This window comes from Aegilops tauschii, chromosome 3 (genome assembly GCF_002575655.3).
Source record: "Aegilops tauschii subsp. strangulata cultivar AL8/78 chromosome 3, Aet v6.0, whole genome shotgun sequence".
Taxonomy (NCBI): domain Eukaryota; kingdom Viridiplantae; phylum Streptophyta; class Magnoliopsida; order Poales; family Poaceae; genus Aegilops; species Aegilops tauschii.
The window spans coordinates 41,545,471-41,559,796 of record NC_053037.3 but is presented as its reverse complement, the minus strand read 5'-3'; the positions used below and the strand labels follow the sequence as shown (position 1 = coordinate 41,559,796).

The window sequence follows — 14,326 nt, the reverse complement described above, 5'->3', positions numbered from 1 at the left end:
GTGGACGGATGAAGGTTCATGCAGATAGATTGGAAGTCGTCGCTGCGGCCACCCACACCGCGGCCACGCAACAGGAGGCCACCACAGCGGCGAATGATGCCTCGTCGCCAAGACCACACAACAGGTTCGGGCGGGGGCGGCCGGACAACATGCCTCCAGCCGACCCCAACACAGGAAAAGCTGACAAAAGTTGTGTCTGTTTGCGTCAGCGCATTGGAGTTGCCCTTATCCCTCATTTTGCGTCCAGTGCAATCATGTACCTCAGATTTCATACCTCAAATCTATACTACACATACAACACAAAATCTACACACTACATAGATACCCGAAAACTAGCATATACTACTCGTCGTCGGAGATCTAGATGACCTCCATGCCGGCAGTGCCGGACGAAACGGCCTCCTGGTCCATGGCCGCCGCCGGCTACTCCGTCTCCTCATCAGACTCCATGTCCGTGAGAGTGCGTCATTTGTTGCCCATGCCTTAGAAAGCGGCAGTTTGCCTCCACCTCTGCCTCCGAGCGAATGGAGTCGAGGATGTCTTGTTGCTCCGCTGCCTCCTTCGCTTGGGTGACCTCAAACTCCGTCAACGCGTCGGGCATGGCGAAGCTCACAGCCAGAGGCATTGGATCTTCCTCGCCTTCGTCCTCTTCCTCCTCCTTCGGCCCCGCGTCCTCCATGATCACGTCCGGTGCCTGCTCCTCCTCCTCCGACTTTGGCGAGTCCGGAGGCAGGCCGTCTGCAATCCAAGCTTTGCGCCTAGCCTGGATCTCCTCAAGGAGCTCCAAATGCCACTCCAGAGTGAGCATGGCTTACGTGGTGATCCGTTGCCGGGCCATGACGACTGGGGGATGGCAAGCGAATTGGACGGCGGCGACGCAGAGGGAGGGAGAGGGTGGAAATGGGGATGGGCTACGGTTGGGTTGCCGGCGTCTGGCTTAAGTAGCTAGATTTGGCCCCTCGAGAGGTGTGCCAGAGCGGTGTTCTCACTAGAGCGTTGTGTTTTGACATGTGCCCATGTGGGTCCTGGTTCTGCCCATCACTCCGACGTGACGGACGCGCCCGAGCGCGACCGAGCCTCCCGCCTCCTCATATCCACCCCAGATATGTGCTGAATAGGGGGGGGGGGGGGAGGGGGGGGGGCGGTTAGCCAAGACGTATAGGGCCGGTATGAGGAGTCCAACTCGGTCCGGATTTTGTGACCGATCACTTATTGGGCTATCCGTCCAGACGTATAGGGGCCGTTTGAAGAGCCCGGTTGTAGATGCTCTAACATTGGTGGCCATAGAAATTCTTTCTCAGGGCCTGTTTGATTCGTACTACAATTCTAAAAATGCACGAAGATTAGAACGTCATAACCATCTGCATCCTATAAATTTTGATTTGTCTGATCACGCACAAGAAAAAAATTAAAGAGTTTTTCCCAAACATGTAGAATGGATGTTAAATAATACATGTCCACATTGGATACGCGCTGTTGCTCGCAAAGGTCGCCATCTCCTGTTAAGTACTCCATAGTAGTTGAAATCATCAACTGCGTGATTAGTACTTCCTACTACTGCTGCTACAAGGATTTTCTTAGAGAAAAGACCATTACAGTCCTGCTTATATAAGGAGCAGGCAGTTCAACATAGCATCGTCCATCCAAACCAAACCACACAACACACTAGCTAGCTACGGCTCGAAGGACCACCAGCCAACACCAAAAGGTAGGTACATCAAAATACAACTCAGCCTATTCTTTGGCGCCTTCCCATCACGGCATCACCATTCCAGGTTCCTTGTCATGTTCTGAATCTTGCCTTGCGCCACCACCAATTGCTCCTTACGCTCGGCCGACCGGAAGAGACGGCATCCACTGCGAAATGAAAGTAATTGTTTAATAAGTTATATGCAATGGAATACTGAGTAGGGCGTTTTGGAGCTTGGCCTCCATGGAGGCCGATTTTTTTAACTATAAATAAATAAATCAAAATTTAAACTTCTCAGTTTCAAAAAAATCTGATTATTTTTTGTACAAGTATGCAAGGACGTGACGTGTATGGGTGTAAAATTTCACAATGAAATACCTTGCAATGTGAGCTGTGCAAAAGAAACAAAATCATGGACTTTGAAGATGAATAGTGCATGTACTAAAAAGCTGCAGATATTTTTTTTTTTGTGTAGCCCTCATTTTAACATATTTCGTTCTGAAAATTTACACACTTGTACATCTTGTCTCTAAGTAGATGTGTATTTTCTTGAAACATACAAACATGAATTTTGATCATTTCAAATTCGGCCTCCATGGATTCAACATTTTCGTGGAATACTAGCATTCATGTTGTTGTCAAAGACTGTAGCTTTCCTACAAGTCCAGATCAACGAAAACAAAAGCCCGCAAAATGGCTCATCCAGCATCTAAATGGCGCGTCCATTTGTTTTCACTTAATAGTATTGGCCCAAATTGAAGCCTAGATGTTTTTCCTTTTTACGGGATCTTTTGGCATCCTTCATATTTATCCAATGGAATATTTGCTTGAAGATATTGTGAATTAATTCACTTTTTATCGTACTAGAACTAAATATCCCATCAATTGTTTTTCACTTGATGATTAGGATTTTAACAGATTGTACGCATTGTTTTTTTACTTAATCACCCTATTGGATCTAGATGTCACAATTGCTGATTTTCACTTAATTGTAATTGTCCACCAAATCAAAGGCAAGATGTTTGTCTTTTATCATTAATCGGTAGGGTTCTAAGAGATCATGTCCATTGCTTTTCACCTAATCGTTATTTTAGATCTAAAAATCACATCCATTGGTTTTTTTAGTTAATCGTAAGGGTGCACCAAACTAAAAGTCTAGGCTTTGCATTTCGATGACACATAATTTTGTGAAATTCATGATTCCCAAGGGTTCTATTGAAGTGTATATATGTGGATTGCCTAGCCCTTTCCATCAGTTCGGACTTTTGGTTGCGTTGGCTAGTGCATGAAGCTTAACAGGTTCAACCTCCAAATAGAGCAGGATCAGTCTTGAATCCTTATCTATTCGAAGTACAAGAGCTGAGTAATTGAAAAGAAATAAGCCAAGCTGAGTTGGTAGATTACTAACGAGTGACGAACAAAAGAAACATACTGTAAGTTCATTTGGCTTTGTTCTAAGCCAATCCATGTTTACTTTCACCAAGTTTATAGAAGAGAGTACCAACATGTGCAACACCAAATACATACAATATAAAAATATAATTGATAATGCATCTAATAATACTAGTTTGGTGTTGCATCTGTTGATACTTTCTTTTAAACGGCTGACTTGAGAGAAAACTGAAGGAACTTACACTGTGAAACAAAAGGAGTACATCACAAGGATGATATAAACGTGCAACATGCCAGGTATGTGAAAATGTGGTGTATGAAAGGTAAAATATGGAACATGCAGCATCACAACAGTAATACATATTTTGCTTCCCACAGTGAAGAATGTGGTACCAAAATATAGCACCTGGCGGGGCCATGAACTCACCTGTTACGAAGATGCCGAGTGGCATTTGGAACAGAAATATACCACAAAATCTGCCACCATACATAGCAGCAAAATTTATCTACCATTTTCTTAATTCATTTTCTTACAGTATATACTTAGGAAAGAAAATCTCAAGTTGTCAGCCTGAGAACCCAGAGGTTTTGCATTACAGTTTCCACATAGCAGCAGGCCACTCTAGTATCATCTCAGCTCATAGCAGGCAGTTGATGATGGGTGCCCATTTGCTCTTCTCTGCAAATAAACCTTTTTCTTCTAATTATATAAGAGGTCTAGATCCCAAGTTTGTGCTTGGAAACATATATAATCATGCATCGACCCGCAGAAGCCGATCCCATATTCATTGATTCTTTCCAGATTACAACTAGACAATTTTGGTGATTCTTGACTTACCATGTGACTTCAAGCATTCACCTTTCTTTTATTCCGGTGCAAGGACATGCATGGCATGCAGAGAGTGCAGAGTGCAGAGTGCGTTGTCGAAGAAGGTTGATACTGCAGGAGCAGCAAGGCTTCAAAATATATCCAGGACCACTACAATGATAATAGCAAATATTGCGGCAGCAAATGTTGCCTTCGCAGTCCAATCGAGTACGGTGGTAGCTGCAGCGAGGCGGACACTGGTCGAGTCTGGCTTGATGGTAGCCACCGTGAGAGCAAAGCCGGACATAAAAGCTGAGGTGAATAATATGGTGCAGGCCTTGAGAGATTCAGCCTTCCCATGAAGGAACCCTCCAAAGATGGCGATGATTGCCGTAAAAGACCACATTGTGATCTTGTGCCCCATCTCTGCCTTCCACTTGAGGCGTGCCTTTTGGTACTCACTGGGGTTGCTGTCCTGGGCTGCTGTACGGCCAACACAGTGCTCCTTGAAAATGTGGACAGCCGCCGCAAAAACCCACGGGGCGAATGCTGCAAAGACCAAGAACTCAACTATATCGAAAGCCACTGCTAGAACTGCACAGGCTAGCAGCGAATGATTGAAGATAATCGCTAGCCACATGCATTTGATGATAAACCCTCTGAGCTTTGGATTGTTGATCTCTAGTACCTTGTGACCGATCTGGATGTAGAGCAGACCCCAGATCAAAATAGTGAACACTAAGAAGATGGCTACAAGAACAACACTTTTGGTCTTCCCTGAACCACCAGTTACATTGTAATTGACCATCAGGGCAACCACGCCTGCGAAAGCAGAGTTGCTGATGGCTGACACCAACTTAAAGGCAGCCTCCAACTCTTCCTTGTGCTCCTTGAGTGCTGCCTCCTCGTCACCGCCCTCGGCTTTGAGTCCCACATACCACCGTACTACAACAAGTGGAGCCGTTACCACGAAAAGAAGGGCAACGACAATGTACTTGTATAGCTTATACCCAGAGAGCAGGAAGGGGCTGATCAATGTTATCACAGGCAATGCGCTGCATAACCAGGGAAGGTATTTGGAGACAATGAGCTGGCTCTCGGAGACAAGGTGTTGTGGGAGCTCCAGCAGGTTCATGCTGAGCAGCATCAGGCAAACACCACTGACGAGGCATGTGAGGCCAAGCAGCAACGGAATGATGTACCGTAGATTATGTGGTCCTCTGTCTCCTGGTGGGAGAAAGTACCAAGCCACTATCATGATTAAACCAAAGCCAGCAATGACGCTCCCAAACTCCAAGTTCTCATTGGCTTTTGTTGTTTCCCCTGTCTCAATGGTGGCGCCTTCCTCAGCCTGCAGATTACAAGAGTAACAAGGGTCAAATTTAATAGATGCAAAGCCCAAACCCGTCGCTATGCCAAAACGGCACCAGTTCTGTCCACATTGTATCTCAGAGAACTCTTCACATACTTATTAATATACCAAGCATCTATTTTGTATCCAAAAGCAACAAGAGAAAAACGGAACCTAGAATTAGTAAAGCAAGACTACAATTGCATTACTAAAAAAAGAGTACAACTGCTGTAGTCATTGGCATGATAACAGTGCGATGTAATGACATCACAGAACACATGGTAACATGAATGAACATAAAAAACTACCCATATTTTTTATATGAAATGCTTATATCCTCATAAGGTGTCTGAATCTTCCACAAGCTCTTGTGTTTTACTGCTAGTGTTGGCTCTTCAGTCGTTTAGTGGTAGCGTGTGCTCGTTTACTTTCTAAGGGGGTTGTTAATTTCATGCCTCGCTGTTATTTTGTGAGTTTGGCTGCTGTTAAGTAGACTATCATCATGTCACGCCATGAAATCAAGAGCGGAAGAAGCTCTAGCTCAAATAGAGCTGTATTCATTCCTTGTTTATTGGTTTCAGAAATGTAGTTGGGGGTTGCAAGCTCCTTAATCCGACCAAAAAAAAAGAGTAAAGTAAATCATCATATGCTATTTGTTTGGAAGCTGTTTGCATTTTATAAAAGAGTTTTGCTTCGGTACACCCCCCCTAGAAAAGTTTACAGATTTTGATGCAGATGAAAGATGGAGATTAGAAGATACCTTTTCAATCAAAAATGTTAAATTGTTCCGATCTCTTGTTTGATGCATGGGGAAAGTAGGGATTTGAATTAGTTGATGCTTAATGTAAAAGTAGGGCTTAGAATTAGTTAATGTACCGAAGCAAAACTCTGTAGAAAATTGAGGAATCACCTATTCGGATAATTTTCAAATATTACGGAATACAGCAAGATGCGGCTCAACCAGATGTAAGACGGTTTTGAACTTTCATGCTGATCAACAGGTGTCAGCTCCAAGAGATGCTACATTCTCTAAGACATGCTAAATTCAGATAACATCTCTGAAAATCTGCACAGACCAATCTCCACCCAAGCATATGAGCAACTTCTTCAACTTTAGGAATAACTCAGTTGGTGCATCATTAGATGTATCATTCTGAAGCTAATGATCATTGGTACTATTCTTGGAATTTCCCTCAATAAAAAGCTTCCTAAAACAGGATGTCCCTGCCCCCAGCAACTCCAGTGGATCTGGAAGACTGCTTGTCAGTTAAAGATCAAAATATTTTCCTGGCTTCTATTAGTACATGACAGAGTTAGCACCTGGAATCTATCGCGGACGGAAAAAAAAAATCATCTACCAGACTACACATGTATCATCTGCGGATCTGCCTAGAGAACACTGAAGAATACACATGTGTTTATTCTGGGACCGTGTCCTCGGCCCTTGGTTGTGCCCGCCTGCGTGCTTAACATTTTTTTTCTTTTGATAAAGCTTGCTTAACAAATACTTCCTCCACTCCAAAATACTTGAAGTTCTAGGTTTGTCCTAAGTCAAACATCTTTATGTTTGACCAAGTCTATAGAAAAATATATTGACATCTACCACATCAACTATATATAGTATAAAAATATTTTTTATAATGATTCTAATGAAACTAATATGATATTGTAGGTATTAGTACATTTTTCTGTACTCCAACCAAGGAAGATCTAATCTTTAGCCCCAAAACAGGTCAACCGATTGACAAGCACTCTTCCAGATCCATCGGAGTTGCTGGGTTTTATAATGAATCTAATGAAGCTAATATGATACTCAGAAGCACTCTTCCAGATCGATTGGAGTTACCGGGGGCAGGGACATCCTGTTTTAGGCACTTATTTTGACCATCTAGAAAAATATTTTCCTGGCTTCTATTACATGACAGTCAGAACCAGGAATCTATTGGGGAGGAGAAAATTCGTCTACCAGACAACTCATGTATCATCTGCCTACAGAACACTGAAGAAACCCCACATACATTTATTCTGGGACTGTGTCTCGGCCATTGGTTGTGCCTGCCTGCATGCTCAAGAATGTTTTTTGATATAAAGCTTGCTTAACAGATATTTTCTCCACTACAAAATACTTGAAGTTCTAGGTTTGACCAAGTCTACAAAAAAAATATATCAACATCTACAACATCAACTGTATATAGTATTTTACGATGAATCTAATGAGCTAATATGAGATTAGTATTTTTTATACTCCAACCAAGGAAGATCAAATCTTTAGCCCATAAACGGTTCAACTGATCGATGATCGCTTGTGCCCGCACCGTCCCCTTTTTCTTCTTCTTGAGGGCATCGTGAAGACAAAAGGTCGATTACGTGGAGTCCGTAGACTGATACAAACAGAAGTGTCTCACTCACTTTACGTGGGCGGGAGAGTTTGTTTAGATGCAGGACGTGGGCAAGACCACTATTTAAGACATTATATAACTATAGGATCCAGGAAAAAAATGCTGCATCTAAACATATCAATCCATCCCATTATCGCATGAACGCATAATTGAGCAGCGGAGTAGAATAAAATTTCAGTCATATAGTCAATTACTAGATGGTCAAACTGAAAAAAGGTATACGAGTTTTTTTTAGCAACACAGTACAAATACATACGCTCATATTAACATCCACCTCTATTAATGCACACATGCACACCCACTACTTTGGTCATTTTCGAGACTGAACCGCCAATTTTTTTTTTGCCTCAGGCCTACATCTTCCACTTCTAGCAAGTCGTGGGGCTGGCTATGGTGCTTGTCCTGACAATGATGGGATTACTTACGTGATGAAGCCTTGTCACAAGAATAGGACAAGATTGCAATCTTGGTCTTGTGTCTGGGCTTCTTATTGGAAAGTTCAAGGACCTAGTTCTAAATTCTCTTTTCTTTTGGATCCATCTGTCAGTTATACTGTGATTCTGGGTCCTTACCTTGTTCAAAAAGGGAAAAAAAAGAGAAAAATGATACAAAATTGCTGAGTAGGGATTGCTCTGAAAATATATATCATGCGCCATGTGGATTGCAAGGAGAGAAAACTCGCAAGGGATGGCAGGAGGAGCAGAAGGAAAAATGGAGAAAGTGAGGGCAGCAGGGAAAGATTCCTAGCAAGATCCTGGGTCAATACAAAATTACATGCCTTCTCGTGCAGTACATGGCTAAGCTAGCGGTTGTAACCTTTTGCTATCACTCTCCTTCTATCAATGAAAGTACGGTACGTACCTGGCCCCGCGTCGTCCCTGCTAGGGCGACTCGGGCGGCACTCAAATCCTAGGCGCCGGGGGCGCGATCTCCCTCCTCCCTTTCCTCTGCCGCTGCCGGAGGACACCGCTGGGCTAAGCCCGGAAGCCGACGGCGGTGGCGGAGGACTCCCTCTCTCACGCGTCTTAGGGGTAGTGCGGGGCCTCTAAACGTGTGGTGGCGCGGCCGATCCAATCTATGCGGCGCGAGAGCGTTGGCTGTAGCAGGCGGCGGCGTGGTGGCAGGCCCTGCCTCGAACGACGGCAGCTGCAGGCGCGGTGCAGCCATGTACAGGGAAGGGTGGTGGCTACGGTCGGCGGCGGCGGCGTGGAGGGCCTGGTGGACTGGTCGGCGGCGCCTTCGATTAGATCAGATCTGGCCGGTGCAGCCGGCGGTGGTGGCCATCTCCTCTGTCAGAGGTGGTCGGCCTGAGGCTGGATGGTCAGATCTCAAGATCCGTCATCTAGTCCCGGCTGCGAGTCGGGAAGACATAGTTGCCGGTGAAAACCGAGCCGATGGCAGGCGATGGCGGCGTTCTGTGCCATTACCTTGCTGAAGACATCATCGTGTAACTACTGTCGACCCACTCGTCTTCCAGATCGGACGATGGCAGTAGTGCGGTGTCGTTTCGCTTTTGGGAGCATCATTTGTGGAGCAGCACTGGAAGACAGAGGCAGGAGGTGGAGCGGCTTTGTCTTGCACGGAGCTTCGGTGGAGATGTCAAGTCAAGCCAGGGCGACAGGTGTTACGCAGTGTCATGCCTGGTCGGCAGGTGCTACGCATGACACATCTTCCAGAATCTTCGCGTCTGGATGGACGAGCACGGGGCGGTGACGCCGTTGGGCGTCGTAGTGGCGTCAACGGATGGACGGACCGGTAAGGACGATGCGGATCTGGGTCAGCGGTCCGATGATGATGTGGGCGTCTAAAACGTGTGCATGTGATGTACGCTTTAGGTCTTCTGCATCGGCTGTGGGTTCCGATATGTTATGTGGATGGATCCGCGACGACACCGATTTTAGATATGGGGATTGAAAGCACTTCGCATTATCGAGTTTTGTAGGTGTGAGTGATGACTTCGGATGGCTTGGTGTATATATTCTTGTTAGACCTTTGTTGAATAATAAATAAAGCGGCCGTATGCATTGATGAAGAGGCCAGGGGTTTTAGCATCCTTTTCCAAAAAAAATAGTTAGTACGGTGAAAGTATGTGCAAGCTTTGTGTATTCGTGTTAAAAAAACACAAAATTCATATAATATGATTAAGCTCCCTGCATGCTAGTAGAGGACAAAATAATATACGGAGTAGAAGAGCAGAACGATGTACGCTTCTCACTAATGAGGTTAAACATCTAAACATGGATAAAGGCAACGTATGCTTTGCCGGCGCCGGCAAAGTAATCCCCATCGGCGTTTACTTCTTGAGGGTCCGTCGGCGGAGGACGATGCAGGCATGCAGCCGGCCGATCTTCTGGCGGTTGGCACTTGGCACGCTGCATGGATCATAGGAGCCCGGCGTCTGATCTGTCAAGGTGGAGGGAGCTACCCAGCGCCCGGCGGCGCTCCGGCGGGCGCATCGTCCTGATCCTCTCATGCCCAGTCGTAGCCTACGGATTATTTTATTTTTAGGTGGGGTCTACGGACGTGGGATTACGTGGGTATGTATGACGTTGGACGGCCAAGGAATTCGACAAAATTTTGATGCTGATGCTCAGCTACAGGGGATTAAGCGGGGTTTGGGTTAGAAGCGACGCGGAGGACCACACTCCCGGCTGCTCGTTGGGTTTACAATTTTCTTAATCAGTCGCAATCTAGCTTTTCTTCATATAATCTGTCCCAATCTACCTTTTTTTATATACTCCCTCCGTTCCTAAATATAAGTCTTTTTAGAGCTTTCAAATGGACTACCACATAGCTAACCAACCTGTGGTTGGATGGTTAGAGGGACTGTGGTATCCCCAGCCCATCAGGGTTCAAATCCTGGTGCTCGCATTTATTCCTGGATTTATTTCAGAATTTTCCGGCGATACGTATTCAGTGGGAGGAGACGTTCCCGTCGACGACGAGGTGCCTACGGTGACTTCGTAAATTTCAAGATGATATGCCGGCTCAGTCTTTCGAAGGTGCTCATCGGGGTAGGGTGTGCGTGTGTGCGTTCATAGGGGTGAGTGTATGCGCGTGTATATGAGCTAAATTTCAAGATGATATGCCGGCTTAGTCTTTCGAAGGTGCTCATAGGGGTAGGGTGTGCGTGTGTGCGTTCATAGGGGTGAGTGTATGCGCGTGTATATGAGCGCTTGTGTCTGTACTGATGTTAAAAAAAAGGACTACGACATACGAATGTATATAGACATATTTTAGAATGTAGATTCACTCATTTTGCTTCCGTATGTAGTCACTTGTTGAAATCTCTAGAAAAATCTATATTTAGGAACGAAGGGAGTATATAACATGTCTCAATATACCTTGTTTGAGAGCGACTAATTAAGAGGGGTGCCCCGCAGGAAGCACCACGAGGTGTGCGTGACACGTGGAGGGGTTTGAGGGAGCGGCGCGCGGAGTGCCTGGGACAAAAAAAAGCGACATCTTTTTTCAGCGGGTGTTTTCTTCTCTTTCAGGTTGTTTTCTCTTCGTCTTTTTTTTCCTTTTGGTTTTTCTCTGGTTTTTTCCCTGTCTAGTTTTCTTAGGCTGTCACGTGTACAACACGGATGTATATGTACCGCTCATTGTGTACTCACTAACCGTGTGGGAGTATAGGTGCACCGTGTGGAGAATACAAATGTGATATGGGGAATACATGTTGCTTTCCCACATAAAAAAAAATACAAGTTGCTTTGCGGTGGGTACATGTTGTGCAACGCATGGAGTACAAGTGAGTTGCAGGGGGAGTACGGGCTGGGCTATGCAGGGAGTACAAGTTATGCTACACGAGGAGTGCAAGTGCGCTGTGGGGAAGAACATGTTTCATCACACGGGAAGTACACGTTACACATAGGTGGCACTGCATGAGGAGTACAAGTTACACTACGCGAGAGCACAGTATGTTATAGTGGAAGTACAAAGTTTCATTGTTCTAAGTACAAGTTACATCCAAAAAAGAGTTCAACGAAACCTATGAACATGTGATCAACTTTCAGAGATATAGCCATGAGTAACAAAGGTGAAAACGTTCATAATTTGGACACTCGCATCAAGAGATATTTGAAATTTGAAATTTGGATCTCAAAGTAAAGCACGTACAGTGCCCTCTCACCCTTCCGCATGAGTGAAAAAAATAATCAAAACTCTCTGGTGGCAACAAGTGTCACACACGAGTTGCGCCACATGTAGCACCAAAGGTGTTTGAAATAACATTCACAAAAGGTACCCATCAACTAGTGATTTCGATCTTGTTTTTTATGAGAAGTGATCACATGATGTACAATCTTTTTGTTCCGAATAATTCTCAAGTGCTATATCTGTTTCAAATAATGGAGCATTAATTAGGGTTGCCATAAATTTAAACTTGTTCTAAGGGAATTTTGTGTCGTAGATGTTGGTATTCTCCTGTATCTCCTTTATAAATTTGGTCAAATTTATAAGAATCATTACTGGTGACACAACCATATCTAAGTAAGTACGATTTTATTCTGAATCAATGTGAGTAGTATGTATATATAATTCCTTTGTGCAATAATTCCTTTAGACCATGCTAGAAAAGAATGAAGAACAAAAAATTAGGAACCACTCTACCAATATTTTTACAATAGCTACCGACAGTTTGTTTGACTTTGACCATTGACTTAAAAGTATGCTTTGTCAATTCAGTCCAAAATCAACCATCGAGTAGAGACAAAAACTATGTTTTGTCCTTACTCCTTAACCAACCACGGAAAGTAGGCAACAGCCATATGCCATGACACAATAAACTATGCTAGTTTTTTTTAACACATAAAATATGCAAGTTGATACTTGAAAAGGACAGAAAAGATATCTGCTCTAGTAAGATATAGACGTGCCCGCTTTGCGAAAATTTTGGATCATTGCATGAATGGAAGAGTCAAAACAAAATGGACCGATGTTGTTTCGTGTGCTTACCGGAGCCAGGGTCCTTGACGGCGGCGACGGCGGTGGCGCTGCTCCGCCCTTCTTGTCCATGTTCAGTGTTGGCGGCGAAGCTGCAAATTTAAGCGACAACAGAACTCAAAACGGAGGTGCGAACTAAGCTGCAGATAAATATATAGCTTAAAACGAATAGTAGCAAAGCATAGAGATGATATCCATGGTGCTCACCTTCCACATCGACGTCGAGCTGGTTAGCGCGCACGAGTCGTGAGGTTTGGGTTTTGCATTCCTCTGCCATGGCCACGATCGTTCGTGATCTCCTCCCTGCCTCCTGTCTAGTCCCCCCCTCTGCAATTAGCAGAATTGTACCATCCCTTTTAGCATTTTTTGAAGAAATATTCAATTATAACTTCATAAGCAGCCCCGCAAAGACACGTAATTTAATCTGCAGGGGTTAATTTGATATAGTTGCCTCCAGGCACTGCTTTCGGTGCACCAGTTAGGCTGAGAGAGAAGAATTTTTGTTTTTTTAGGGAAGAAGAGGAAGAAGCAGCAGCAGCAGAGGAGAGAGAGAGAGAGAGAGAGAGAGAGATAGAGAGAGAGAGAGAGAGAGAGAGAGAGAGAGAGAGAGAGAGAGAGAGAGAGAGAGAGAGAGAGATTGTCCATTGACTTGGCGTAACAAAATTTAGTATCAACCTAAGTTAATCGCAAATTTGGAATCCATTGGTGATTCGCAGAAATCAAATCCACAAGATGCATGATACAAGCAGGACAAACGACGGAAGATAGCCGAGGCAGAAGGCTTTAATAAGAATTTGGCCATGAGAGACCTTCGTAAGTATTGCAAAAGAAGGGGCCTGCTGATAAAGCTGGGCGGGGAGGCGATGAAAGAACTAGATCTCTTCCTGTTTAATACTAGCACTACCATACTAGGACTGGAGCAGGAAACCCTTGTCCTACCATACTAATTAGCCCTACCCTCTTAAATTCTTCCAAGTAGCAAATCCAGATAGAGGAGAACGCAACTCCAAGACTCATACCAAGAAAGAAGCAACCCTCGATCGAGTGAGATCCACGATCATGCACGAACTAGGAAAGAGAGGGTATGAATCAATTTGAAACAAACAAAAGAATGGACAGAGAAAGAAGAAGAAGAAGAAGAAGAAGAAGAAGAAGAAGGCCTTTATCTAACCAAATCAGGGGGAAAGGGAAGAGAAACATGATCCCTCCCACCTGATCGCCTAGCTTGGCGCTGGAATGGATCGCGGATTCGGGAACGCAGGCTCTTCGACGAGTTATGAGAGCTGGAGACGGAGGGGTCGACACAAGGGGAGGAAATAGAGCATGTGCAATGTCTATGTGTATATGCTATGATGACTTGGCAACTAGTACTAGTCTCTCGGCGCCCGAGTGTGAACTGCGAGGTGCCAATGCTCTACTCTTCTCTCTCCTGTTATCCCCTCTCAATCATCACACATGTTGGAACAGGTCTCATGGCGCTGGGGTCATCGGTAAGTATACATCCCAGAGAACGTATCCAGTGCACCAGCCTAATTGGTGCAGCGGATGCACCAGCCATATTTTAGTCGTGGATTTGGAACCGAGAGCGATGAGAGTGGAGAACTGGACATGGATCAATAGAACATTTCTAAATACGACCTCATACTATTCTGAAATCAAACCACACTCCACTCTTTCCTCTCCCATCATTGAATCAATGCTATTTTTATTTCTACAAACATAAATATGTTCATACATGTCGA

General features: G+C 44.7%; 1 protein-coding gene across 1 annotated transcript; it reads right to left on the bottom strand.

Moving 5' to 3' along the window:
• Positions 1 to 3,419: 3,419 nt before the first annotated feature.
• Positions 3,420 to 14,020, bottom strand: LOC109776552 (uncharacterized). Its single transcript, XM_020335200.3, has 4 exons — positions 13,797 to 14,020; positions 12,792 to 12,911; positions 12,597 to 12,676; positions 3,420 to 5,241 (listed from the first exon to the last, which is right to left on the bottom strand). Exons 2-4 carry the CDS (start codon positions 12,859 to 12,861, stop codon positions 4,042 to 4,044), a joined length of 1,350 nt encoding a protein of 449 aa, XP_020190789.1. The 5' UTR covers positions 12,862 to 12,911; positions 13,797 to 14,020; the 3' UTR covers positions 3,420 to 4,041.
• Positions 14,021 to 14,326: the final 306 nt, after the last annotated feature.